The 26,726-nt window shown below is 35.9% G+C and overlaps 3 protein-coding genes across 5 annotated transcripts in view; 1 reads left to right on the forward strand and 2 right to left on the reverse strand.

Annotated features, from left to right (window-relative positions):
- On the reverse strand, positions 1-7,920 carry LOC144966358 (replication protein A 14 kDa subunit-like). Its single transcript, XM_078902694.1, has 4 exons — positions 7,707-7,920; positions 3,692-3,766; positions 1,386-1,497; positions 1-406 (listed from the first exon to the last, which is right to left on the reverse strand). Exons 1-4 carry the CDS (start codon positions 7,800-7,802, stop codon positions 324-326), a joined length of 366 nt encoding a protein of 121 aa, XP_078758820.1. The 5' UTR covers positions 7,803-7,920; the 3' UTR covers positions 1-323.
- A 41-nt stretch (positions 7,921-7,961) lies between these two features.
- LOC144966357 (2,3-bisphosphoglycerate-dependent phosphoglycerate mutase-like) lies at positions 7,962-17,892 on the forward strand. The gene is made up of 6 exons (XM_078902693.1): positions 7,962-8,226; positions 10,930-11,139; positions 12,124-12,207; positions 13,298-13,396; positions 14,302-14,410; positions 16,926-17,892. The coding sequence occupies exons 1-6, from the start codon at positions 8,095-8,097 to the stop codon at positions 17,045-17,047; spliced, it is 756 nt and encodes a 251-aa protein (XP_078758819.1). The 5' UTR covers positions 7,962-8,094; the 3' UTR covers positions 17,048-17,892.
- A 3,656-nt stretch (positions 17,893-21,548) lies between these two features.
- LOC144966360 (zinc finger RNA-binding protein-like) overlaps positions 21,549-26,726 on the reverse strand; it is a 31,848-nt gene continuing 26,670 nt past the window's right edge. For all 3 annotated transcript variants that reach the window (XM_078902695.1, XM_078902697.1, XM_078902696.1), the window contains exons 21-23: positions 25,113-25,210; positions 24,698-24,815; positions 21,549-22,676 (exon numbers count right to left, since the gene is read on the reverse strand). In XM_078902695.1, coding sequence (XP_078758821.1) covers positions 22,618-22,676; positions 24,698-24,815; positions 25,113-25,210 — 275 coding nt within the window. In that variant the 3' untranslated portion in view covers positions 21,549-22,617. The remainder of the gene's footprint in view (positions 22,677-24,697; positions 24,816-25,112; positions 25,211-26,726) is intronic.

The following is a 26,726-nucleotide window of genomic DNA, read 5'->3' on the forward strand; positions in this document are numbered from 1 at the left end:
TAATATGTTGTCAAAAACAATACACTTCCTGTATTTTCATTAACAATGTTTATCATTCAAAAATGTTCACTTCACACACTCTCTAACTAATTCTTTTTTATCCTTTCACACATTCAGAGCATGTACGCTTCCTCAACCTGTCGCACATTCATTACATACTCCCTTCCTCTAATAGTTTGCACAACAATAATATTCATATGACACAAAGCAATGATCATTTTTTAAAAAAAAGAAGAAGCAATATTAAAGTCATCAAACAAAAGAGTAATCTTTTGTGAAATAATATAAAATAAATAATATAAAATAAATTGATAAATTAATGATTAGTCCTCAATATTTCCTCCTTGAATGTATAGGTTGGAACATCTCTGTGTATATTCCAAAGCTTTCTGGTACAAAGACATATCTGGTGAGGACAAAAATATTTCAATAAATTACCAATTACCTATTTAAACATCGATTTAATTTTGTTTTCCCCCAATTCATACTGTATCCATCTTTGCTTAGTTCCATTTTTTTCATGTCCGGAATGCCTTAATCCCCAACCTATTGATTACATAGTCCTTCAGAGACATTAGGCTCATGGAGCTGGAGTTTATCCCTGTTTCTATAGCCTGAGATGGACAATAGAAATTGCTTGCTACCTTTTTAGATGCTAATCAATCGCATTGTACTTTCCACCAGATCAAACAGACCAGCTACATACCCCATCACTGCTGGGTGGACAAGAAGTGAGTGTATGTAACAGTGCTAGACAGAGCAGATAGAAAAATACAAGAAAAAAACAATCCCAAAATAATCAGCCTGCCTCATCCTCTCTTGTGACTTGTGTTCTATGTGTTTTTTTTATGCAGTGAGGGTTCACAGCGGAAATGTATATCCTTGAGAAGAATATAGGCATTAAATCATCTCAATTATTGGGTAACCTCTGTGGTGTAATGGTAGCACATCTGATCAGTAAATAAGGCCTGAAGTTCAATCCCCAGTTGAGGCAGACTGATTTTATGGGATAATTTATTTTTTTGTATTTTCCTCTCTGCTTTGGTACTAGTTTATACAATTTTTTTCAAATCGTTATCTTACATCAGTGCATGCTCCCTAATTTGTCACTTTGACTTTGATATTTTTAACACAAGTTTACGAAGTTCTAAATCTACTTGTTTAAAAAAAATAATAATGTGTGCGATGGAAATGCATAGACGGTAGGTAATTGAAATATTCAAAATTTTAAGAAGAAAAAGTTAATGAGTGGAGGGGCGCTGTGACAAAATGATGTAATTTAAGGTTCATATACATATATATATTCTAATTTTTCAGTCAATATAATCTGAAAACAGCATGTGAAATTTACCTACATAGACACAAAAAAAGTTGCTGTTACTTACTGAAATTGGCTGCGACTTCCTGTGGAATCACTACATACTCATCACAGATGACAGAATTTGGTGACTTGACCGTACCATAGACTTCTGTTAGACCCGATACAAGTTGGTTCACCTTAGGAAAATAAAAGGGTTTCTTTTTAAGACACTTTTAGATCAGATGAGCACTTAAAAGAAGGACAGTGACATAATCTTAAGAGTTTCCCGCATTTAAACCCAGTTTGGTCACAAGAGCCTAAATATTGAAGACAAAGGAAATTGAAAAACTCACAAGACCTACATGCTATAATTTGATCAAGTGTACCATAACAAAACAGGTCAAAGGGGAAAATAAACTGTGAGTGTCATAATTTAAACACCATTTGCTGCCAGCAAAGGTATTCAAAGTGTGTATCTATAATTTATGATTAATCATGAATGAAATGAAAAAATGAGAAAATAGCACAAGAATGAAAACAAGATATGTACAGTGCAACCTCTGGATAACGACACCCCTGGATAGCGACATTGGCCTTTGGTCCCGAATTTTTTGCTATATGATATTAGTAATAAAAACCCCAAAATAACGACATACATTTTAGTAAAACCCCTGTTTTTTGTTTTGTTTGTTGCTTTAGGTCTCTTCCAACACAATTGAGGTTATATGAGAGACCGCTGAAACAAAAAAACAAGCAATCTAACAAAAATAGTACAAATGTAAATCAAAATCATAACCTAAAGATATCATAAGCTAAATTATAAATAACCAAGAACAAACAGGCAGAAGATTTACAGAAAAAAAAATATTCCCTGTCAAAAATACAATCACAAACCAAAGAAGCAGGATAGGCTAGTAAAGAGAAGAAGAAACGACATCACTATCGGATCGTACACCCATGCGAACATCATAGGTATATGATTCAAGGGTGATGCTCCCATCCAACCACCCGCAAACTTAGCGACATCGTTATAGCAATAATCGGCAGTTGATACATAAAAACATTGTCATCTCGTACTAAACGCCTTTTTCCCCCTCCCAATGAGATTGCTTTGTTACCGACCAATCAGAAGACATGTTTACTAGACTGCGTGGAATCTGCGATTGCTCACAGCAAAAGAGGTTTATCGGTGGATGGTACTCTCAAGGTCCATTAACCATCCACGATAGCTACCTGTCTGAGGTCAGTTGAGGTTAGCTGATGATATCAGTATCAGGCAATGCTGTGTCCAATGGGGACAATTAAGGATATTTTTATGGTCATACGTAATATGCTGGAATAGCCGGGAAAGCAGTAACAGCCTCTTTCACTTTATTATACATCTTTTTGTTTGTTTGTTTGTTTTGTTTTATTTATTTGGGGGGGGGGGGGGGGGGGGGGGGGGGGATAACTATCGCAAGATTTAGGTCTACTAATTTTTAAGTGCTTGTAAATTTTGGTGCACTTATTAAAAAAGAATCTCGGTATTTAAATATCAATAGCAGTATTGTATGGATTTATTTTTTACTTAAAATCAAAACTGTCTCGATGTGTGCATCTATGTTCTTGTGGAAATTTATCATATTGGTGTACTTGATTTTCTTGCTTTATTCTTAGTTTTGTTAAATGGCGTTCGAGCACTGCTTATCACCAAAACAAAGGCAATACACATTTGAAGGTTCAATCGAAACTGGTATAGATAGAACGAAGTTGACATCACTCAGGCATTTGTTATTGTTATTTGCCATCCATGATTTTGAGTAATTCCCACTAAACTGTATTAACCAGACTATAAACGTTCAAGGTTACACATTGTTATGTGTGTTAGTCCATTATTTTTCAGGATGGCAATGTTGTGAGTTTCTTAGCCAATCGCATAGCATCTATACCCTTTGTAAATAGGAGAAATACTCATTCTAACGGTTTTGGACGTGTCTTCTTTCAGGCACTGGACCGCACATCGCACTGTTAGGTATTCATAGGTCTCACCCATGGCAGACTAAAGTACTATAGTTACGTCATGATCTCACCACACCCCCTTTGTCCGCCATCTTGAAAACTCCGGAATAACGACATAATTTTCCGGTCCCGAGCAATGTCGTTATCCAGGGGTTGCACTGTACTAAAAAGTGAAATAGATTTTGGTTAAAGGGAAGAATTTAAAATGATTAATTAAATAAGTGCACATTGTACTATTAGTAATAGTAAGTATGTAAAATTTCGTTCTGGCAAATGCTAAATTTAGGTTCTTGTATTTCAGTTTTTTCATGACGAAAACCTTTTTTTCTTCTTAAAATAAAGAATGAAATGTTAAAATAATCATGTGTAATGAAATTGAACATAAACGCTTACCGGTTCCTGCAGCATGACCTTGACATCTTTATTATCAGAAGTAGTCAATGTAAAGAAGTTGCCACTATTATCCACCTACAACATTAGAAAACAAGTTTACAATTAATTTATAAATCCAATTACAACACAATATTACTACAAACTGGGTACCACAAAGACTGTCACAAACAACAAATGCGCATCACATGTTTACCTGAACTCTCCTGCAGTAGCTGGGTCTGTCAGCCTGTCAGCTTTGATGGCAACACTAAGTGCCAATTAAAATTAATGCTAAAGCAGTGCGCTTCATAGGGCATTCCATAAAAATGGCAATGAATCGACTTTCTAAGCTACGATGTTATGAAAGAGAACATTTTGTAAATCGAGAGATCCCTCAAAATCAAAGGTAAGTCTTGTGATTTTTTATTTTTACATTGAAATGTTATATGACTTGACTGGGATAAGTTTAAGATGTCATTTAGTCGGCATTTATATGTCTGACTGAATCTGTGCCTCACCTCTCTCATTCACCTATGTGCTGGCTAAAACCATAGCTTGGTTAAATTAATAATCTCTGGTGTTTACATAATTTGATAAATTAACCACCAAAAAAATAAAAGAGCCGATTGTGAATGCTCTAACAATCCCCGTTTTCATCCTAAAATTGCAACAGAAAGATGGGAAATTTTAGTGAGCAAGAAACACAAGTCACAGATTTTTATTCCTGAAAAAACTCACTTGAAATCTAAAAAAAATAAATAAATTCAACCATCTCCCTTTGCAGATACACTCCAGCACTGATTCCTCGAACTCATTCGAATGTCCCAAATTTTTTCCTTATTATTCTTTAACATTCCATTCCTGCCTCGAACTAATTTTTGCCTCAAACACAGTTTCCTCAAACAAATTTCACTCAGCCAATATAAAAAAAATAAAATGGATTAATGATTTTTTTTTTTTATGAGCCAGGTGATTTCGATTGACAGTTGCGTATGTGTTTACAATATGATACTGATACACATGCAGACATGCACAGCCACTCATACATCCCATCGCCGTTACGCATAACCGACACCTCTCTGCTTATTCTTAGCACTTCGCCATTCGCTCTATACTCAGTGCCACGATTGGCTACAACAGGAAATGAATTTGTCACTAACAACACCCCCCCTTCCCTTCCCTACACACAAACAGCTTGTAATATGGCATATATAGTTATCTCCCTCAAGTTCACTTTCTTCATCCTCATGCTGACATTTGTCTTAGGGTCTACTCCAAAGGAAGACTGGAATAACCCAGGTGTGAGTTGCAGCGCCACAAATTGAGCTAAGGAGAAGTAGCTTGCTGAAAACCACATAACGCAATGGATTATGAACTAGGTTGCGAAGCAAAGTCTATAATGCTGAGTCTCACTGATCCTGAGCACGGTGAGAGAACATGAGTAAAGAGTCTTTTCCAAGGAAAGGACTCAACTATGCTCCGCGCAACTCTAACCCAGGACCTTCCAATCTATAAGAACATATTTACCGTGTCATTTTTACAAACTCCTCTCTACTAATACAGTGATCGTTTAAAGAAACAGTTCCTAACCAAAAATACAGTTGCCAAATCGGTTGATTTTGGTTCGGGAGACCAAAATCTTGGTCTATCTGTGGCCACTTGACTGGGGTTATCAAAGTGCCTAAAATAACAATAATGATAGAGTAACTATCAACAGGTAGTCTAAACCCGCCTTATTTGATGTGAAAGACAAAATCATTGAACAATTGGAAGTCACGTTAGATACAGCGGAACTCTGTTACAAACAATGGGACTATAAAAAAATCCCTGTTGTAGCTAAGTCCCGTTACATCCATGCATACAGTATCTGAAGGGAAGCAATACTGAGGGAAATAAGAAAGTTATCTCCCTAAGTAAATAAATCTGATGACGTGATTTTTTACTTCTACTTCTATCCCTCTACCCCCAACCCCATAAATCACCATTCTTAACCCCACCTTCCACTTACTTCAGGATACAAGGGTTGGAACAATACAACAGTTAATTCTGCTTTCCACCCATTCCAACCTCGCCACTGACAGCCACTACCTCTACTAAGTGCAATTCAAAACTCAAGTAGCGCACCTAGCTTCAGGCTTAACAAAGAGCTCATCACCATCTCACTTCTCATTGGACAGTTACCAAACCAGTCAATAGACGCACTTCCCTCACTTTAATCTACACCTAACTGAAACTGTATCAAGATGTTGATCAGTCAGTCACAGACCTTTTGTTGCATCATTTTTGTGGATATACACAAAGTACACAGAAAAACGTTGTTAGTACACACAATAACCGCAATTGGCCCACACCCTTCTATCTCCATGCCCTATAAGTTATGTGTGTCATGTGTGCCTTCCTCTTTTCTTCTTGAGTACCTAGCTTGTCTCAACTGGGTACTAAAATTGCAGCTCACACACCCATTGTAGCCATGTTCTAAGACAAGAAGTATTACCCCATTATAGCCATGCATGATTTATATGAATTATAATTATAGATGCGTAGCCCAGTTTACATTGTACCAAGGCGCCCTTGTACACAAGTAGTTTAAAAAGAAAGAGTAAGAGTTCCCTTCAAATTCAAAAGAAATACAAGTCAGTTAATGACAATGTGCTGTAACTGTGGTCTAAAGGAAAGCTTTTCTTACATCTTTATATAATATCCAAATAAAATCACAACAAAATAGTACGTATACCTGTTTGTATGCTTTGTAAATGACCTACCAGAAACTGTCCACTCCACAACCTACCTTTTCGCAGATGACACAAAACTTTTTGCCCGTGTACCCGACCAGGTAGTCACACTCCAGGAAGATTTAAACAGACTGCAGTCTTGGTCAGATGTGTGGCAATTGAAATTTAATGCTGCCAAGTGTAAGGTCATGCACATTGGGAATAATAGTGAAGATGTTGAATATAAAATGGTGTCAAATGGACAACACGTTCCCTTGGAGAATGTGCAACTCGAAAAAGATCTGAGAGTAAACTTCGACAAAGACCTGAAGTTCAGACAACATGTAAGCATCCACGTTGAAAAGGCAAGTAGGCTCCTAACACTTCTAAGGAGAGGCTTCACAACATTGGACAGCACGTCTCTACCAGCCCTGTACACATCAATCATTCGACCTCACCTTGAATATGGAAATGTAGTATGGCATCCCCGATATAAAGGAGATGAAGATCAACTTGAGTCAGTCCAATGCAGAGCCACCAAGCTAATCCCAGAACTCCAGAAGGTTGAGTACAGTGAGAGACTGAAAAAACTAAACATGCCATCACTACACTACCGTAGGGCGAGAGGTGACATGATCGAAAGTTTCAAATATTTGAAAGGCATTAACAGCATAAACGGAGACCTCCTGACACTTGAAAGGAATTCAAAAACCAGAGTCTCAAACTGAAGAAACCCTCTGTAAAAACATCCGTCAGACAGAACTTCTTCAGTGTCAGAATAATAAATCCCTGGAACTCCCTTCCAGAAGATGTTGTATCAGCACCATCCCTAAATGCCTTCAAAAACAGACTGGACAAAATTTGGAGAAATTACAAGTTTTGCCTTACATCTGAGTGGTTCCATGCACCAAAAACTGACCAAACTAAATTGCAATATGAGCATGAAAACAACGAAAAAGAAGAAATAAGCACTGAAGACAGTAACAACCGGCTGATAGGCGATTAGCCTGACTACAGCTGTAACAGTAAAGTAAGTATTCGGATAGTGTTAGACAGGTAACAATCCTCCTAGTCGAAGAAGGGATTTTTAGCTGAGTCAGTCTGAAATGGGCAAAACAGAATTTCCTCTAAACGCTTCTTCTGCCTACTGTCTGAAGTGTCTGCTTTGTGTTTGCGCACGTACATTGTAGTTTTGAGTCCGAATAGCCGGGAGGGACTATTCAGACTAACTAAGACCGAACTGCCACTTGATATTGATAGTGATAGATAGACGGTCTAGAATAGAATACCTAGGGTCTAGAGTTCGAGAGATACCGTCAACTTACGTTTTTCGCAATCCCAAGTAAAGATACATTTTTGCCAACATAATTAGGTAAAATGGATGCATTAATCCGTGGTTTCATGTGCTCGTCGATTGACATTGTAATCACAACTGTTTTCCTTTTTTAAAATAAAAATCAGAAAAAACAGGACTTTAAACTTTTTATCGTCGACCTATTCTTCTCAGATTCTACGACCCGCGGAAATCTGATTCTTGAGAGTTATCGCGCTTTGTTTAGACATTTCTGACCCTGTGAACTTGGGCTAATGTCAAGGTTAAGGATCTTATGTCGGTTTCACTGAGGACAAGGTCGTTTGCTTCGTTGTCCCTTTCTCTGACTCTTCTGATACACGACTGACTATCAGGAAGATTCCCTTCGAAAATAAATAATCATGACAACGAAGTATAAGATTGTACTTGTGCGACATGGTGAAAGTGAATACAATGCAAAAAATCTGTTTTGCGGATGGTATGATGCAGATTTATCCGAGCATGGCGTGGAGGAGGCTCAAAAGGCAGGCCAGGTTAGTTTGAGTATTAACAATTATTATGAAGGCTAGATACGTATTATGAATGTGAAATTAATGTGACCTGAGTGCCCGAGTTTCACACCTGAAAGACAAAACCTACTGTGAGAGATTGAAAGAATTAAATCTACCGACCTTAGATTACAGGAGAAGAAGGGGAGATATGATCCAAACATATAAAATAGTAAAGGGAATAGACAGGGTAGAGGCAGGATTCCTTAAACCAAACAAGAACATTCAGACACGAGGAAACAGCAAGAAACTGAAAAAAGAACGTTTTAAAACAAATGAAAGAAGGAACTTTTTTTCATCTAGAATTGTAAATAACTGGAATAAACTACAAGAAACCACAGTATCAGCAAAAAATTTGAATAAATTCAAAGCAGAGTTGGAGATAAGCAACACCCTAGGAAACAAGTTCAATTATAAAAATTGGTCCAATCATTAATAGATGAGGAGGAGCGAAGGAGACTACACCAAGTCTAAAAGCTCTATACAGAGGTATCCAGGTATCCAGGTATAATAATTATCTGTTTGAAAGAAATGTATCATCCAAAACAACCATCCTTTCCTATAAATAGTGTAACTATTCTTAAGTTAGAATAATGATGACCGTAAACATCATTGTCATCAGTCATAATCAAGAAGTGATCATGTCATTGTCATTAGATAGCATTGAAATTGGACTCTGGATTACTCAAACAAGACAGAGGGACCATTTTCCATAACTACAACCAACATGTATGCTTTGAGATGCATCACAGCAGTCTTTTCACTTTGCATCGTTAACTTCAACAAAAAGTACATTTTAGAGCAGTTTTGAAATACAGTATCTAGACATATTTTATGAAATAATCATCTTTCTTCCCTGAATCTGAGCAAATTTTAAGTTTGTCAACTTGCCAAAAGCCTTCACAAATGAAAGTTGGGCAAAGTTCAAGCAGTTCAAATCTCAGCAACAAAAGGATGTAAGAAGTGCAGACTGTTAATGTAACACTCAATGAAGGTGGAAATAAATTGTTGGAAACATCTAACAGAACGGACTGATAACATCCTTTTTTTACCATGAAAGCAAAAACAAAGCAAACATATTTAATGCATAGCCCTTCACAAATGAAAGGCCAACTTACATATGCCAAATTCTGGCTTAATAAGATCGAGAGAGGGAATGGGGAAACCCCTCTCAAGCACATAATGAACGGTGCCCCTGTTTTGAGCCAAAATAAGTCCCAGCAACCCCTGTACTTAGCTTGCCTGGCCTTGGACAGTTGCCAGGCCTCTGTACCAGCAAAAGGAGACAATAGGTGGCAGCGAATGACTTCGGTCGAGAACCTGCCTCAAGGTATCAACGCTCATCAGTAGGGACTTTCCACCTGTCTCATTGTGGTCAAGAGCCCGAAACGGCAGAGCATTTAGTCAAGCATTGCGTTGTGAGGAAGCTTCCAGGTGAGTTCGTGACTGTACACGAATGTGGCGATGAATTTGCAGCTGGATAGATCATCATAACATAGTAGTGTGATACCATTAGAACCTGCTGCCAAATTCTACAATGCCCAGGTACCTCTATACCTCTAGAAATTTCAATATCAGGAGTTTATAGCCTTTCTAATATTGATACAAGAAAAGCAACTGGACCTGACAAAATTCCAAAAACAGTGTATGCCGTGGAATTCATTCCTGTGACAAAGTTGTCAACAGAAGGTACTCAGTAACACTGCTTGAAGACATTCAAAGAGCTTGCATATATCGGGTGCTGGAAAAAAATAATTTTTAATTGGAAAATTTAGAAGCCTTTAGCCAGCTGACTATAAACAGACCTGCCTACCTGGACTTGAAAAATTCGTAGTTTTCAGGGCTTTTAACATAGTAGACTCCAGAACTACTAGTAAAAATTACCAATTTGTCATTCATATGTTAAAAGATTTCTTTTAACTCCCTTATAGACTAGAGCAACAAAACTTTGTTTCAAGAAGTTTTATCAAAGATTTTTTTATAATTGTCAGTTTGGAGCCAAAAATCTGTAGTTCTACGAAAATTTCGTAGTAGGAGGCAGGTCTGCTATAAATGATGCAAAAGACTGATGTCTTACTCTAATCAAAACAGCGTATTGAATGTTATGTGCACAATTTTTCAGGGAATTACATTGAAAATATTAACTGAAATAAACGAACTGCATGATTGTCATATTGAAGATTTTGGACATAATTCTCTCATTTTTATATCATCTGTAGATCTCCCATTTTGCTTTATGACGATGCATAGCCCTTCTCTCTCTCTCCCCCCCCCCCCCTCCCCCATGATCCAATTTACTTTCTAATGTTCTGCTTCTGTGTAAAACATTGTATGACTCTTATAGTTATAGGCCATGTTGGACATCATTGATCGAGTGCTGTAGTTCATTGGATTCAAGTCAGGACTCATTGGGGGCATTTTATCTTTAGAAATGAATCAAATGTAATTTCTGCTTTGTATTGAAAATTGTGTAACATACTGAGGTAGCTGCTTAAGTTTTTGGCATAGATTTTACTATATACTAATAAATTAGAAGTCTTTGGTATTGTATCTTAGAAATTATATTTTCAAAGTTTCAGTCTTTCTGATGAGGAGTTAAAATGAAAAACTTATTTCATCCTTAATCCATGTTTGTAAATTAAAAAAAAAAGAATGTCCTCATAATTTTCTTATTTCTTTTGTTTGAAGGCATTGAGTGACAGAGGGTATGAATTTGACATAGCATTTACGAGTTTGTTAAAGCGTGCTATAAAGACCCTGAACATCATCAATGAGGCTCTTGATTGCCACTGGATACCTGTTGTAAAGTCCTGGCGTCTGAATGAGAGACACTATGGAGCTCTTCAAGGTTTGAACAAAGCAGAAACTGCTCAGAAATACGGAGAGCAGCAAGTGAAGGTATTTTACCTTTAATAGACAACTAGTGGAAGGGAACATAAACATGCCCCTCGGACATTCTTTAGAATATAAACAATGACAATGGCAGTTTAAGTTGAGCTTTTATATAGCGCAATATCCACTAACCTTGCTCAAAGCGCTTTACAAAGGGCCCCTGACCAACAGCAATACGTAACATAAAGAACGAGATATGACTCCTGTTAGGCGATAATACAATTTTTTTCCAACAGAGACAATGTTGTTGACAGCCAAGTACTCATTTTACACCTGAGTACAGTGACAAAATATAAGTAAATAGACTTTTCAAAGGACTCAACTATGCACCGAATGAGGCTCGAACCCAGGACCTTCCAATCCGAAAGCGAGTGTCATATCACAAGACCACATAGCCACACGGTTTGTGCTAAACTAAGCAAAGTACACAGCACAGCACAGTAAGACATGCTGAAACTGAACATTTAGCAAAAAGCCCCCAGTTTCTGAGGGTTCCGCTAGCTGATTACAAGAGATAAAGCAGTCACTGAGCAATTAATTTCCACCACAGGCGACTGAGTAAGAGGAGATCACTGAGTTAGAAATTACAAGCATTAAACATGCATGTAATAACTATTCTGTAACTTATCAAGTCATGGGTCATTTATTTCTTCAATTTATTAGTGTATTAACCTTGCCTCTTTAAAACTGCTTTTAAATTAGAATATTTCATCCAGAAATAAATTATGAGGGTGTGATTTAATAAGACATATCTAAAATTTTGTATGTACTTTAAGGACGTTGATCATGTAAATGCTTACGGTAGAGAGAAGGGGAAGGGAGAAAGGAGAGAATGAGAGAGGGGTGTTAGGAGGATGGATTTGAGGTGGTAACATTGCCATAAGATATGCTAAGAATTGTTTGGTTTGGGTATAAAGGGATAAAGATTTGTGCATTATACTGTACAGTATATACTATAAAGGTTATTCTTATTTTTTATATTGTATTTAGACTTGGCGTCGATCTTATGATATCCCTCCTCTTGAAATGGAAAAGACTGACAAAAATTGGGCTGGGAAACAGCGACAATATTCTGTAAGTAAAATTATTATATATGCAAAATCTGCCATCACATTTTGGACCTGTTGCCTCAAAACAGTATTTTTAAAAATTAAAATAGCCCTTCTGCTATGGTATCATTAGATACCATCATATAGGCATTCCTTGAAGGAATATAGATAGTCCATCAAACAGGATGTCTGATGGTAACAGGAATCACCCAAGTGGACAAAGTGAACTGGGGGATTAATAATCTTGCCCAAGGAAAAAAAACGAAAGTGTCTGATGCAGGGCTCGAACCCGAGACCTTCCGGATCACAGTGCAGTGCCTTAACTACTCGGCCAAAGGTTAACTGTATAGCCCTATTTCTTAACTTTACATTGTAGATCCAGATTAATAAATATTGTAAGTCACTTGATTATATGCTATTTTATTTACATTTATATAATCAAATTTCAAAAAAGAAATTATCTGGAAAACTTATTTTACAATTCTATAAAAGTATATTTAATTTGTGAAGTTTCAAATTACCTGCAAATGGAAATAATATAGCTTAACCTTCCCCCCTTAATACATTTTTATCAGCTTAAAATATAGATTTTTAAAATCTCCCATTGTGGCCAGGGAAGTCGCTTTCTGTGTCTTCTTTTCCCCCTATATCTGTTTTCCAGGTTGCTTGCAGTCTTTGTCTTGGAATTATATTTTCTTGGTTTAGTTCTGGCCCTGGAAGGACTCTATAGCTGAAAGGGAAACAGTCGGCTATATAGCTATAGTTTTCAGAGATGATATTTATTTTTCCAAGTAAATCACCTCTCTGTTATGTATTATTATATTTTTGTCTTGAGTATGTATTGTAAACATTTGAATGTAATCCCTTTAGCGGAATTCTTTACTTATGTCTGGATGAAACTTTTAGGTGATCTCCAACTAAGTTCACTGATAATGTTCTCTTGGAATCTCCATTCTTCCTTTTTACTGGTGCTGAAGTGACCTAAATGTGTTGCAAGCAACGTAAAACCCTCAAATACAAAATCAAAACAGATTTTTAAAATAAAAAGTAAATGCATATTAAAATGATGTTTACTGTTTTTCAACCCTTGCCTCTGTTCTATTTTTTTCTATCAGAATATGGATGAAGGAGTGATCCCAGGTTCAGAGTGTCTTAAGGACACAGTCGCAAGAACTTTACCCTTCTGGCATGATTCAATTGTACCTGCTATCCGGGTAAGGTATAAAAAGAGTAAATTGCTACCATTATAAAACAAAAAAAAAACAAAAATTGAGCTTTTATATAGCACAATATCCACTAAACGTGCTCAAAGGGCTTTACAAGGTGTCCCTGGCCAACAGCTACACTTAATATGTAGGGTGTAACGTGACACCTGTTAGGCGATGTTACAATTATTCGGACTGAAACAATACTGTTTACAGTAATGTTAGTTGTGAGGTGGTATTTTCCCCCTTTAAATCTATGAAAATGATTAGATTTGTTGTTAACCCACAAAATTTGCAAGCACCTGACTTACAATGGATGTGTGGATGGTGATATAAAAAGAAACATAATAAAGGAGGATTTTTTCAAGTCAACTATATTTCTACAGATTTTTTTAAAAATGTAACAAAACACCTCTTTCAAACTTTTTTGTTATGAGTACATATTTTGTTGTGGGATACAAAAAAAAGTTGAACTAGAGAAATTTCTATTATTTTATTACTATTTCAGTACAGTCCTTATCATGCCAACTAATTTTCGTAACTTGTGTCTACCTTGAATGTTTTCATATTGATTTTTAGAAAGGCAACATTTCTTCTACAAAACTAAGGAAAAGTTCAGTCATTTGCTTACAATTTTGAAGTTTTGTGTAGAGTTGACGGCAGGATTAATGTTTGTGAATGGGGAAAAGATTTATTATCTACCAATGTTTTTCTTTTTGCTTTTACTGCTTTTAATCAGTTTTTATACTTCATCATCATCATTACCACTGTTTTAATTACTTTTTTTCGCCAATTACAACAGCTGTAACCTAACAATAATTGCCTATTTGGACAATAAAGATTATTATTATTATTATTTTTTTATTATTATTATTATTATTATTATTATTATTGTTATTATCATTATCTGACAGTCTGGACAAAGAGTATTAATCTCTGCCCATGGCAACAGTTTGAGGGGATTGGTGAAGTACCTGGATAACCTGACAGAATTGGAAATTCTTGAATTGAACATCCCTACAGGTATGTTGCATTGTTGCATATTGGCTCAATAGCTGCATTTAATAACGATGTGTAGTTAGCAGAGAAACCTTTTGAATTTCAATAAAGTAATTCATTGATTCAGTCGTTCATTTGCTGTAACTGGCATTCATTATACTGTGACTGACAAATATTTTCTACCTATGTGCAATCACCTTGACAATGAACATTGCCTTTTGTTTTTGGTCTTCTCGCTTCAATATGTAAATGTGTGTTTGTGTGAGAGGTAGAGACAGTGTGTATTGGTATGTGTGATTGTGTGTGTGTGTGTTTGTGTGCATGCACACTTACCACCAACTTGATGCTGAGCACAGGCTGTGTTAAATAATGATAAATTTAGTTGTAATATTCCCAACTCGTTATACCCGCCATTTTTCTAAGGTTTCTAAAAGTGCTCCTAGCACAAGGTTTCACTGTACTCATATAACCCACCGCATCAATCTGATATTGTTGGACAGAGCCAGATAGTTGAGTTTTAACTAAAAATATTCAGAATCAGAAAATTTAAGATTTTGAAATTGAAGACATGAACCCCACTCTCATCAAAAAAGGCGTTTATCTCAAAGCTTACAAAATAATCCTTTAGAACCATAAAGCCCATAGAGCCAGAGATTACCCCAGTTTGGTTTTTTTAGTGTTAAACGGACCATAGCAACTACTGGGTGGGATGCTAGTCTATCGCAAACTATTTTCCACGAGATCTAGCTGACCCAGCTTCCCATTCACTGATCATAAAAAAAAATCTGGACTTCACTTCAATTTTAAACATCAGGGTCACTACAACACAATACTTTTTTGAGATGAAAGGTCCCAAATGGTTTTCAATGTACTAGAATTACATTTTTAAATTTCTAGAAAGAAAAGATATGATAGTAAAAAGAAAAGATAGTAAGTGCAAGGGCTTGGAGTGAGGTGTCAAACATTTTTTAAAATATGATTTGAGAATAAAGTATCAATGCTCTGAAAAGAGTTATGGTTCACTTGGCCTTTTTCTGAGTGTTATATAGCAATGACTATCCCGCACAAATCTTTGGGCCTCTTTTTCGCTCACGAAGTGCCCAAATTCGCGACAAAATATGGGACGAAGCCGTTCCGTACATGCTATTTTAAAAAATTAATTACGACGCTGTTTATCGATGAATATAACTGAAAGTTGGCACACAGTTAGAAAAGAGGTCATTTTAGATTATGTCAAGCAACAAAACTCGTACGATTACCAGAAGACCGTTAAAAATAGATTTTTACTCTTTGGAGTACAATATTTCTAAAACTACAAAGAGGAGAGATTTTGTCGCTCATAAGGTTATATATGCACATTTCTTCTATTTATATTTCTAATTTCATTCGATTATGATAGGTACTTTTCCCGTATTCTCACAAAACATCAACCCAATTTGCATTTCAATGAGTGAAAATATGGAGACGGCCATTTTGCTCCACCATCGCGCGACACAAAAATGAAAATGACGTGAGCGAGGGAAGGCTGCCAGATGGCCAGACTTTAACCTGACCAAATTCGACTTCAAAAGTGGCTAAATAGAAAATCATATGGCTTTCATTATTAAGACTGGCCCACTTAAAATGAATTAAATTTTAACAAACAGAAAATTGAATAGACTAGGATAAATGTCACTGAGACAAAAATAGATCAATAAAATTTAATAAAAGAAGCAAAATTATATATTTGGCCACACACGTGGCCATCTGGCAATCTTGTTCGCGACGACGGATGACACAAATCCTCGCGCGTAAATTAACGTAGTGTTTCGTTGTTATGTCATAGGGATAGTAGATTAACACATTCTCTCTCTCTCTCTCTCTCTCTCTCTCTCTCTCTCTCTCTCTCTCTCTCTCTCTCTCTCTCTCTCTCTCTCTCTCTCTCTCTCTCTCTCAAATAAATACTAGAAATAACATAAGCCATGGTCTCATGGGACTGATTAATAATAATTTAGCAGGCATTTTTCGAGTCATTTGTATGGGTTGTAGACACAAGATTTCACTTCGGAAAAGTTCCAAATGATCAATATTATGTATATTTTAAAACAAAATTAAAGTTGACCCTAGCCATACAGCTCTAAAACTATACAAGTTAGAACTTTTCTGTTGTCATCATATTTTCTGATAATTTTGCCATAAAATTGCCAAGTTTCAATATCTAATTCCACGTATTAACCGAGATACAGCCACAAACCAGAATAAAACGCAGAAAAAGCGTCCCATATTTTCCGTATTTTTTTCTCTTTGTGAGTCATCCAAATAAATGACACCTTTGAAACTGCATAACTTTGTTATATATTAATGGATTTTCAAAATTCAAAAAGATTTTTACTCAGTGGAGATAGGGCTTTGATTTAAGAGTAGTATTTCCTACAAAAATAGAAAACAAAAATTTTCATAGTCATTGCTATGTTATACTGTGACCAAAAAAAATAAAAAAATATAGCATTCACATTGTCACAATTTAATATTGATGAAATCATTTTCCCCTTTTCTCTAGGAATGCCACTAGTTTACGAGCTTGACGAGAATCTTCGCCCCGTGAGACACTACTACCTGGCATCAGCTGAGGAAGTAGCAGCAGCCAAAGCCAAGGTGGCAAATCAAGGGAAAGCCAAATAGATGTTCATTTTTTTTTTACACAACTAAATTTTGGTCACGATGAGATTGACAGTTTTGTCCCTTCTTCTTATACTAGTCTCCCTCCCCCATTCCCTCTCATTACATTTTTTTAATGTTTTGGTTTGCTTATTTCCTCATTGTAAGCTTGTCAAGCCAATCTCTGGAAAGGAGATCTTTTTACTTTTTGCTCTGAGTCTTGCTCTGAAGCTTCCATGTGATGTGTAGTCAATGTAGAAAATTTTAAATAGTAGGCAATTGATAATTGCATGAGTTGGCAATGGTTTCAATTGCAGTTTGATCACTCTTCATATTTTGTTCTTTGTCTTAACCACTAATATCACGATATTTATTGGATTTTATTAAATGTTCCGGGTCACTATTTATTTATTTATTTATTCATATCCATAACTATTTGGGAGAATGCCATTTTTAAATGGGGAAAATGGATAAATACGTGTTTTGTTTTTTGTTTTGTGATAAGAGATTATTTTAGACTGTTACTCCTGAGCACCACGTTACATCCCAGTGAATCTTTTTGATAGCGAGTACAATTCAAGCAAACCTGAAAATTTTTTTTTAAAGAACTCACTAAACGGGATAGTTCTAGTGCTTGTGCATACGCAACTATCTATTGAGGTAATCTACAATTTATTAATTTTATCTCTTCCCCCCCCCCCCCCCCCCCACCCCTCTCTTTTTAAAAAAAAAGATATGTAGGTACCATAGGAAATCATGATTTTGGGATGAAAGCAATGTCATTAGTGTCATGTCAGTATCTTATTGATTGTAATAGATCGTATTATATTTCATAATCAAATAAATTTCCGTTTTTTTCTGTCAATGAAGGAACTGTTGATATTGACTTTTTCCAAATGCGCACTTTGGACCTCCCATGGTTAGCAGGGGGTCACTTACTGTGTCTTATATCCCTCTATAACTATTTTCTCAGTTGCCTTCTGTCTTTGTCTTGGAATGGGATTACTTGGTTTTGCCCTGGCCCTTGTTAGAGTCCTTGACTGAGAGGGAAGCAGCCAAATGTATAATGTTAGTTTTGGGAGATATTTTTTTCTCTGTAAATCATCTCTCAAATTTGTGCTGTTGTATTTGTTGGTTTTATTATACTATGATTTGTAAACATTTAAATGTGTTCCTTTTAGTGGGATCCTGTGCTTGTGTCTGGATGAGACTTTTGATGATCTCAAACTAATACTAATAACCCTGATAGTTTGCCCATGGAATCTACATCTGTTCCCTATTTGAACCCTTCCCCTTTGTCTTACTTTTTCTCGTGTGATTTCAACTGTAAATCTAAATTTTTGTTTACTATCCCATTTTCTTCCTTTTTACTGGCACTGAAATGACCTAAAAGTGTTGAAAGCCCCATAAAACTCTTAAAAATAAAGAAACAAACAATTCTTTAAAAAATAATACAAAAGTTAAACAATACAATGCACACCTCATCTGTAGATTTGCAGTGTTTGTTCTCATTCGATTTTTACTCAGTCAAGGATATGCCCACAGGGATGAGTAATGGGTGGAATCTTTTGACCTCCCATAATTTTGTCCTGACCCTGCCAACAGTCCGTGGCTGAGAGTCTGGGTGGGGCCCCTGATCTTACTTGATTTTGTCCTGGCCCTGACTGGGAGGGGAGCAGTCAAACGTATAGTTTCAGGAGATGTTATTATTTTGTCTTGTAAATCATCTCTCTGTTATGCACTGTATTATTTTTGTTTTATATAAAATTTTACTGTTTTTAGCTTTCAAAATTTGGGATTCTTTTTTTTTACTTTCAAAAAACCGCCATGTCAGATTTAGAAAAAACAAGCTGTGTTAAGTGAAGGTGAACTATCATTAAGCATTGTAATGAAATAAAGAGGAAATTCCACGACATCCTCAGCCTACTCATTCTTTTCTCCTTCATTTAAACAGACTGACCTCATTTAGTAACTAGTAGAATACTTTTCTGAATAAAAAAAATGGTAAGCAGGCACATTCCACCACGGAATGTTCATCGAGTGAGTGCAGAAGACTATCAGAATAAACATGAGAGAGAATATTTAAAGTTTAAAACACACCACGACTGCCTTGTTTGTATTTCATTTGACTTCATTCGGTTTAAACAGAATCATGCAGGTATTCGTCTATTGGAATTTTAACCCTTTCACAAATAGAATTCTATTGAACTTTAACTTGAAATCAGATCTTAACGTTTTCACCAAGAGAGCAGTAACAGCAGCGATGTGATTCCCAATCCTACGGAGACAAATCTTCCACAGTCTCTTTGTGGTTATTAACAAAGTCTGCGGAAACTTAAGTGATAAATTGTGGTTAAAAATATGACTGAATACAATATCAGTCTCACTATTAAAAAACCTATTGAAAGTTAGAACTTTTTAACAATCCGGGCATCCCGCTGCTGAGCACTATATGGCCATGAGTCTACTGAGGATTGAATAAATTATTGACACTCCATGAGGGGAATGTCCAGTCGTGAAGGGTCAAGTAAAGGTCAACCAGGCAGGTAGAAAACACGGCTCAAACTATCAGCATGGAGAGAAATAAATTGGGTTTTATTGGTTTGTTTTCTTATAACCTTTCCCCCCCCCCCCCCCCCATTAATCTCTGGGGGGGGGGGGGGGGGGGGAGAACGAAGTCCCCTGATTTTTCACAATAATAAATCTTCACCTTTGGTGATGGCAGATTTTGCCAATCCACTGATTGCAGCTTAGATTATAGGTGGGGTTCCTACTTCCCATAGTGGGCAGGGAGGTACTTGCTGTGTCTTCTATCCCCTCTTATCTGTTTTCCAATAGCCTTCTGTCTTTGTCTTGGAGTGAGATTGCTTGGTTTTGTCCTGACCTTGGTCGGAGTCCTTGGCTGAGAGGGAAACAGTCGAATGTATAGTTATTGCCTTGGGAGATGATATTTTTTTCCTTGTAAATCATCTCTCTGTTATGTACTGTATTATGTTTTATTTACATGTTATATTTGATTTGTTAACATTTGAGTGTATTCCTCTTAGTGGGGGCCTGTGTTTGTCTGGATGAGACTTTTAGGTGATCTCAAACTAAGTACTTTGATGGTGTGCTCTTGGAATCTACTTCTGTTTCCTATTTGAACAAATTCCCCTTTGTCTTACCTTTTCTTGGGTGCTTTAATTGAATTCTATAACTTTTATATCTGATTTCCCATTTCTTCCTTTTTACTGGCGCTGATATGACCTTAATGTGTTGCAAGCGCCGTAAAACCCTCAAAAACAAAAACAAGCAGCTTAGATTCCGACTCAAAATTTTGTTTGTTTGTTTGTTGCTTTAGGTCTCTTCCAACACAATTGAGGTTATATGAGAGACCGCTGAAACAAAAAAACAAGCAATCTAACAAAAATAGTACAAATGTCAATCAAAATCATAACCTAAAGATATCATAAGCTAAATTATAAATAACCAAGAACAAACAGGCAGAAGATTTACAGAAAAAAAAATATCCCCTGTCAAAAATACAATCACAAACCAAAGAAGCAGGATAGGCTAGTAAAGAGAAGAAGAAACGACATCACTCTCGGATCGTACACCCATGCGAACATCATTGGTATATGATTCAAGGGTGATGCTCCCATCCAACCACCCGCCCGACTCAAAATGATGACTCCATGTTTCATCAACTATAATGACTCAGCATATGACTAATTTATCTTTGACAATAAGCTGCAGCAAACTGGTACGGCAGCCTATTCTATCTGTCTTAAAATGAGAGGCATTGTTGAGTGAATTTGGTGAATGACATGTGAATTATAAAGCACCACTGAGTACTAATGTGGAAGTTGAGCATTATTCAGTTACATATTCTCAGACAAAGATAGAAAACCACATGGAAATGATAAAGTTTGTTTTAAGGGTTTTACAGCGCTTGCAACACATTTAGGTTATTTCAGCGCCAGTAAAAAGGAAGAAAACGGGATAGTAAAAAGTTCTAGAATTACAATTAAAGCACCCAAGAAAAATTAAAACATAGAGGAACTGGGATCAAATAGGGATCGGATGTAGATACCAAGAGCATACCACCAATGTACTTTGTTTGAGATCACCTATGAGTCTCATCCGGGCACAAGCACAAAATACAACAAAGAGGAATACACTCAAGTGCTTACATTATACATTCAAAATAGCAAATATAATAATACATAACAATACAAGGAAAATAATATCATCTCCCAAAACAATAACTGCATTTGACTGTTTCCCTCCCAGCTAGGACTCCGGCCAGGGCCAGGACAAAACAAGTAATCTCATTCCAAGACAAAGACAAAAAGCATGTTGGAAAACATATAAGGGGATAGAAGACACAGTATGTACCCCCCTGCCCACTATGGGAGGTCAGGAACCCCACCCAGGATAAAGGATATCAGTAAAATAGAAGAGATAGCTAGAGTGACCTCTACATACCATGATGGGGGTAAGGGGGTCCCCACCCACAAAAGAAGAAAAAAAGTAAACAAGATAATTGAATTGAAGCTACAATCATTTTATTGGAGAGGAACACATGAACTTGGATCGCATAACTTGTGATGCCCAAAAATTATTCAGAAAAAAAAGTCAATATTTAAACAACATACCGAATTCAAATAAATTGTACGATATATAATGCTTCGAAAGGGACAATACTCAATAGGGACAACTCTTACTCTTGAAATGTGGAGAATATTTCTTATTGTTCCAAAAATAGTCTTACATTAAATGGAGGCTTATCTACAATAATGAACAAAAAAAAAAACATTGCAGTTGTGCGTAACAACACTACCAATAAGGTTTGTAATGAAACATTGCAATAGATCTTAATGAGAATAATGTTCATCATCTATACTGTATAGAAGAACCACATTGTAGACATTTGGGCTCCCTTTGAAGGGCGAACATTTAAGAAGTCTAACGAGCAATAACTCAACCTAACAAAAAGCCAGCACCTTAAATCTCATGAAATCACAACAGTACCTAAACTGACGAGCAATATCTCAACCTAACAAAATACCAGCCCTTAATTCTCATGAAATCACTATAGTACCTAAAAAAAAAAAGCTAAAATGAAAAGGACTGAAATCCTAAAATTGTCGTGAAAAAAAAACAAATTAATGTTGGCAACAAATGTATCTGTATGTAATTATGATGTTGGGACTTGGCGAAAATATATTACAAAATCCACATGACAGTTAACACCATAGATATTTCAGTTATTTAATTTTCTCTTATTGAAATAGAGGCCACAGCCATTAGGACCCATTGTATATATCTTACATTTGAAAATAAAAACAATTAGATTTATTCATGTGAACAACAATGGCAACCTTTATAAATTATAAAAAGAGTGAAAAAGTAGCAAAATATTCAAAATGAGACTCAAAAACAACCTAAATAGGTAAAAAGCTGTCAAAAATAATAGTCTAAACTTAAGACAATTGCATGAATGCGAAACTGTTTTGAAAATTAATTGAATTTTGTTTCCTTCTTTTTAAAACAAACAACAAAAAGACAATAATGAAATGAATATACATTTTAAGCCTAAAATTTTTGACGGTTCAGGCATTGGAAGTACCAGTTGCACCTTCTGCTTCTTTGCGGTCTTTCTTTTCAGCACCTATATTTCAACGAGAAGAAATAATTTCTAATATTAAACTTGATAGTAAATCTTGATTTGAAGACCTCAAAATGTCAAATGACAAAACACCATCACTGAATAACGTTTATGAAATAACTTTTAAATCTTCAAATCCTATTTGCACTAGCAGTCTTACATTATGTTTGGACGTATCAGAGAAAATGGTGTTTTGTCACTCTATCAAATATGTATATGTTTGTTGTGTATCTCAAATTATTTTTTCCCAACTGATCACACAGATGAAGACCTAAAACTGAAAATAAGGTACAAAATTCATATCACTGCATTTGAATTATGAATTATATTAACTACACTTAATTTTTATTTTGCCTTTATCATTTGTTACTCGTATTATCAACATTGGTAACAGATCTACTGAGTGAATATGTAGATATTTTAATAATAGTGGTCATACACCATCTTTTATCTAACCTCTAAAATGGATTACGCAATTTATATGAGAGAACATCATCTGATTTAATTTGTGGAATGCAAATAGTCACAAAAAAACACCCAACAAAGGAAAATTTCAAGTAAGTTACATAATAATAATACAGTAAAAACCGGTTAAACTGTAATTCAAGGGACTTGGAATTCTATTTCGATTTAGGTAAACCTCAAAAAGTTATGATTTTCAAGGGATAATAATATTATCCCACTGTCAAACAGAATGCATCAAATTAAATTGTTCAATTGTTGAAGAAGTGTAGCGTGTTTCTGTGCATGTGTGTGTGTGTGTGGGGGGGGGGGGGGGGGTGTTTGTACCTATATGTGTACACAAACGAGCATTGTGATAGTAGGTACCAAAGAGAGCAATCGTGTTATAACTCGAATGTCATCTTTGGTAGTTACAACATTACTGCTCTCAACCAGCAGAGCATATTGTGTTCTCATCATCAAGTAAGAATGTGTAGTCAGGGTGGGGTTGGTAGAGAGGGGGAGAAGAGAGGCAATAGTTGAATAAGGCACTGTGGATTAGTGTGGGGATGGGGTTGGGGAGTTGGTGGCAAAGTAAAGAGGGTTTCAAAGGAGGTGTGTGAGCGGTGTTGAATGGATACAAGAGAGAGCATTGTGTAACGGTTGTAACAGGAATTTTGTTCGGTTATCAGCAATATATTTTTCTTAGCTTATTGTTATTTGACAATTGCTTTTCGGCTTAAAGATAGTTTGAGCATAGTACTTTCGGTTTATCGATATTCGGGTAACAGAAACTAAGAAGAAAAAATGACAACATTTTGATTCCCTTTCTGTTTAGCAATCTTTTCAGTTTTGACATTTTTGGTTTAATTGGTTTTTACTGTATTAAAGAAAAGGTAAAATTTAGATTTTTAAAAATGTATCGGTTAATGACAACAATAACACATTAAAATTATATAATGTGGATGCCACATATTAATCACATCATCTCCTAGCTGAAAGATCAGTGAAAGCGGAAATTAAGGACACAAAATGAAATTAGACTGTTTACAGTGAGATAGATTGAGAAGGATTAAAAATGTAAAGTGTAATGACAACCCTGTAACAAAACACATTAGTATGAAATGTCATTTCCTTATTCGTGGAGGTTCTTCAGTACCAAAAGCCCATTGCTTAATTGGATTTATGTCAAATAATCATGAAAATGGATGAGAGGGTTAAGGTATTGCTCTGGGACTCGGGAGGTCTCGAAATATAAGCCATGCTTTAGGCAATTTCTACTTTTGTTTTTTCTCTTGGGCAAGATTATTGATTCTCATTTGGATCACATAATGGGTTATTCCTGCACGATGCCACTTGGCGTGTGTATATGATATGTATATATATATATATGTATAGAGAGAGAGAGAGAGAGAGAGAGAGAGAGAGAGAGAGAGAGAGAGAGAGAAAAGAGAAGAGAAGAGGAGAGGAGAAGAGAAGTGTGAGAGAGAGAGAGAGCGTATGTCATGGAAATGAAAGAGCTCATATTAGCTAATAAACAAAACTTTGAAATTTCCTTATTTCAATTGAAAGAAAGGACTCACCTTCCTCCTCTGTACTATTAGTGTGTCTTCTCTTTCTATTATTAAATCGTGGCATAGGCAGCATATCCATACCAAGAACTTTGTGAACTTGTCGGAAAGCTATGAGTCGTAGGGCATGCTGTGGATAATTTTGTCGAACATACAAATGTGTTTGTATACATCAACTTCAAAAAGTACAATACCAATATTTCAATATTTGTCACTTTTCATCAGTTTCACCTAATATAAACAAATTGCCGAAAGCACTATTGAATATTACAGAAAAGAAATAGCTGGTATATAATCAATAAAAATTGTTAATAACTCAATCCACACTAACCAAGTGTCTAATTAATATACATATATGATTAGTATATTGGATTTTTGAAAACTTTATTTATCAAAGTAAGTTATGATCAAAGGGGTGTCACCCTACCTGAGCAAGAGCAGTGATATCTTCTCTTTGTTGATTAGTTAGCGTGGCTGTCACATCATAAGCTTCTTTTTCACAGGGGTCATATAAACCAGGACCACCTTGTAAAGAAAAAGCACAGTCAAAATCACTATGGCATCAAATCAGACAGACACAAAGCGGGCAAATTAGTCATAATGCCCACGTGTTTCAACAAAAGGAATTAAAGGGTTGCAATATCAGCCTACATTGAGCATATTTGAAAGGGCAATCTAGGTTTTGCCAGTGGGTGATATTTATAACATTTGACTCGAAAAGACATTATTTTAAGGTTATCTTAAAAAGCTGAGTAATTACTTTAGTCTTCATCAGTTCCTCTGGGAGGATTAATGATAAATAGCCCAAAAACTTTGGGTTTACCACCATTAGTATTGCCGTTATAATTATTTAAAGTGTCAAAAAGGGTAGACAAAGCATGGAAGCTATTTCTGCTATCATTTTGGTGCTAGACTATCAGTTTTTCATCTTCATCTCAGATTAATAGATGAAAATTTAAATTTTCAACAGCTTTTCAAAAATAATAAAGTTTTTTTTTTTGGTCAAATGTTAGGAAAACGACCTTTTGACACAGCCACAATTATAGAATAACCATCTTTTATAATAATGTGTCTTGCCCTTATTACAGAACTCAATATCAACAAATTGACAAAGAAAATTATTTTTTTTAAAATACGCCCTTTCGCAACGGCACCATAAGATCCCATCACCTGGGCATTCCTTGAAGGAATATAAAAAATACATCAAACAGGATGTCAGATGTCAACAATGCTTTTGTTTGTTTTTAAGGGTTTTACGGCGCTTGCAACACATTAAGGTCATATCAGCGCCAGTAAAAATGAAGAAAATGGTATAGTAAAAAGTTCGAGAATTACAATTAAAGCATCCAAGAAAAGGTAAGGTAAAGGGGAATGTGTTCTAATAGGGAACAGATGTAGATTCCAAGATCAACCTATCAGTGTACTTAGTTTGAGATCATCTAAAAGTCTCATCCAGACACAAGCACAGGTCCCCACTAAGAGGAATACACTCAAATGTTTACAAATCATATATAATACATAAAACAAAACATAATACAGTGCTTAACTGAGAGATGATTTACAAGGAAAAAAATATCATCTCCCAAAACTAACTATACATTTGACTGTTTCCCTCTCAGCCAGGGCCAGGACAAAACCAAGTAATCTCATTCCAAGACAAAGACAGAAAGCATGTTGGAAAACAGACATAGGGGGATAGAAGACACAGTATGTACCTCCCTGCCCACTATGGAAGGTCAGGAACCCCACCCATCTGATGTCAACAAGAATCACCCATGATGTCCAAGTGAGCAAATTGGGGGTTAATAATCTTGCCCAAGGAAAAAAACGAAAATGCCTGAAGTGGAGCTCGAACCCAAGACCTTCCTAATCACAGTGTAATGCCTTAACCAATCGGCCACTTCTACCCCCTTTGATTGATACCTTATGAAAAATATTTCACACTTTCCTGAAAGTCAGCAGACTTTAAATTGATGTCAAATAAACCACTTCTTTTTCAAAGAGACTAATGAACAATTCAAGAAGATGGCTGATTCTTTTT

This window comes from Berghia stephanieae, chromosome 2, assembly GCF_034508935.2.
Source record: "Berghia stephanieae isolate SIO BIC M18660-M18661 chromosome 2, UCSD_Bste_1.3, whole genome shotgun sequence".
Lineage (NCBI taxonomy): Eukaryota > Metazoa > Mollusca > Gastropoda > Nudibranchia > Aeolidiidae > Berghia > Berghia stephanieae.

Excerpts from the sequence above, each read along its gene's own strand:
- LOC144966358 (XM_078902694.1), bottom strand. The coding sequence starts at position 7,802 with ATGTCAATCGACGAGCACATGAAACCACGGATTAATGCATCCATTTTA. Across the intron at positions 3,767-7,706 it reads TACTTGGGATTGCGAAAAAC|GTGGATAATAGTGGCAACTT; the intron begins GTAAGTTGACGG and ends CTAATGTTGTAG. Across the intron at positions 1,498-3,691 it reads AGGTCATGCTGCAGGAACCG|GTGAACCAACTTGTATCGGG; the intron begins GTAAGCGTTTAT and ends TATTTTCCTAAG.
- LOC144966357 (XM_078902693.1), top strand. The coding sequence starts at position 8,095 with ATGACAACGAAGTATAAGATTGTACTTGTGCGACATGGTGAAAGTGAA. Across the intron at positions 11,140-12,123 it reads ACGGAGAGCAGCAAGTGAAG|ACTTGGCGTCGATCTTATGA; the intron begins GTATTTTACCTT and ends TATTGTATTTAG. Across the intron at positions 13,397-14,301 it reads CAATTGTACCTGCTATCCGG|TCTGGACAAAGAGTATTAAT; the intron begins GTAAGGTATAAA and ends ATTATCTGACAG.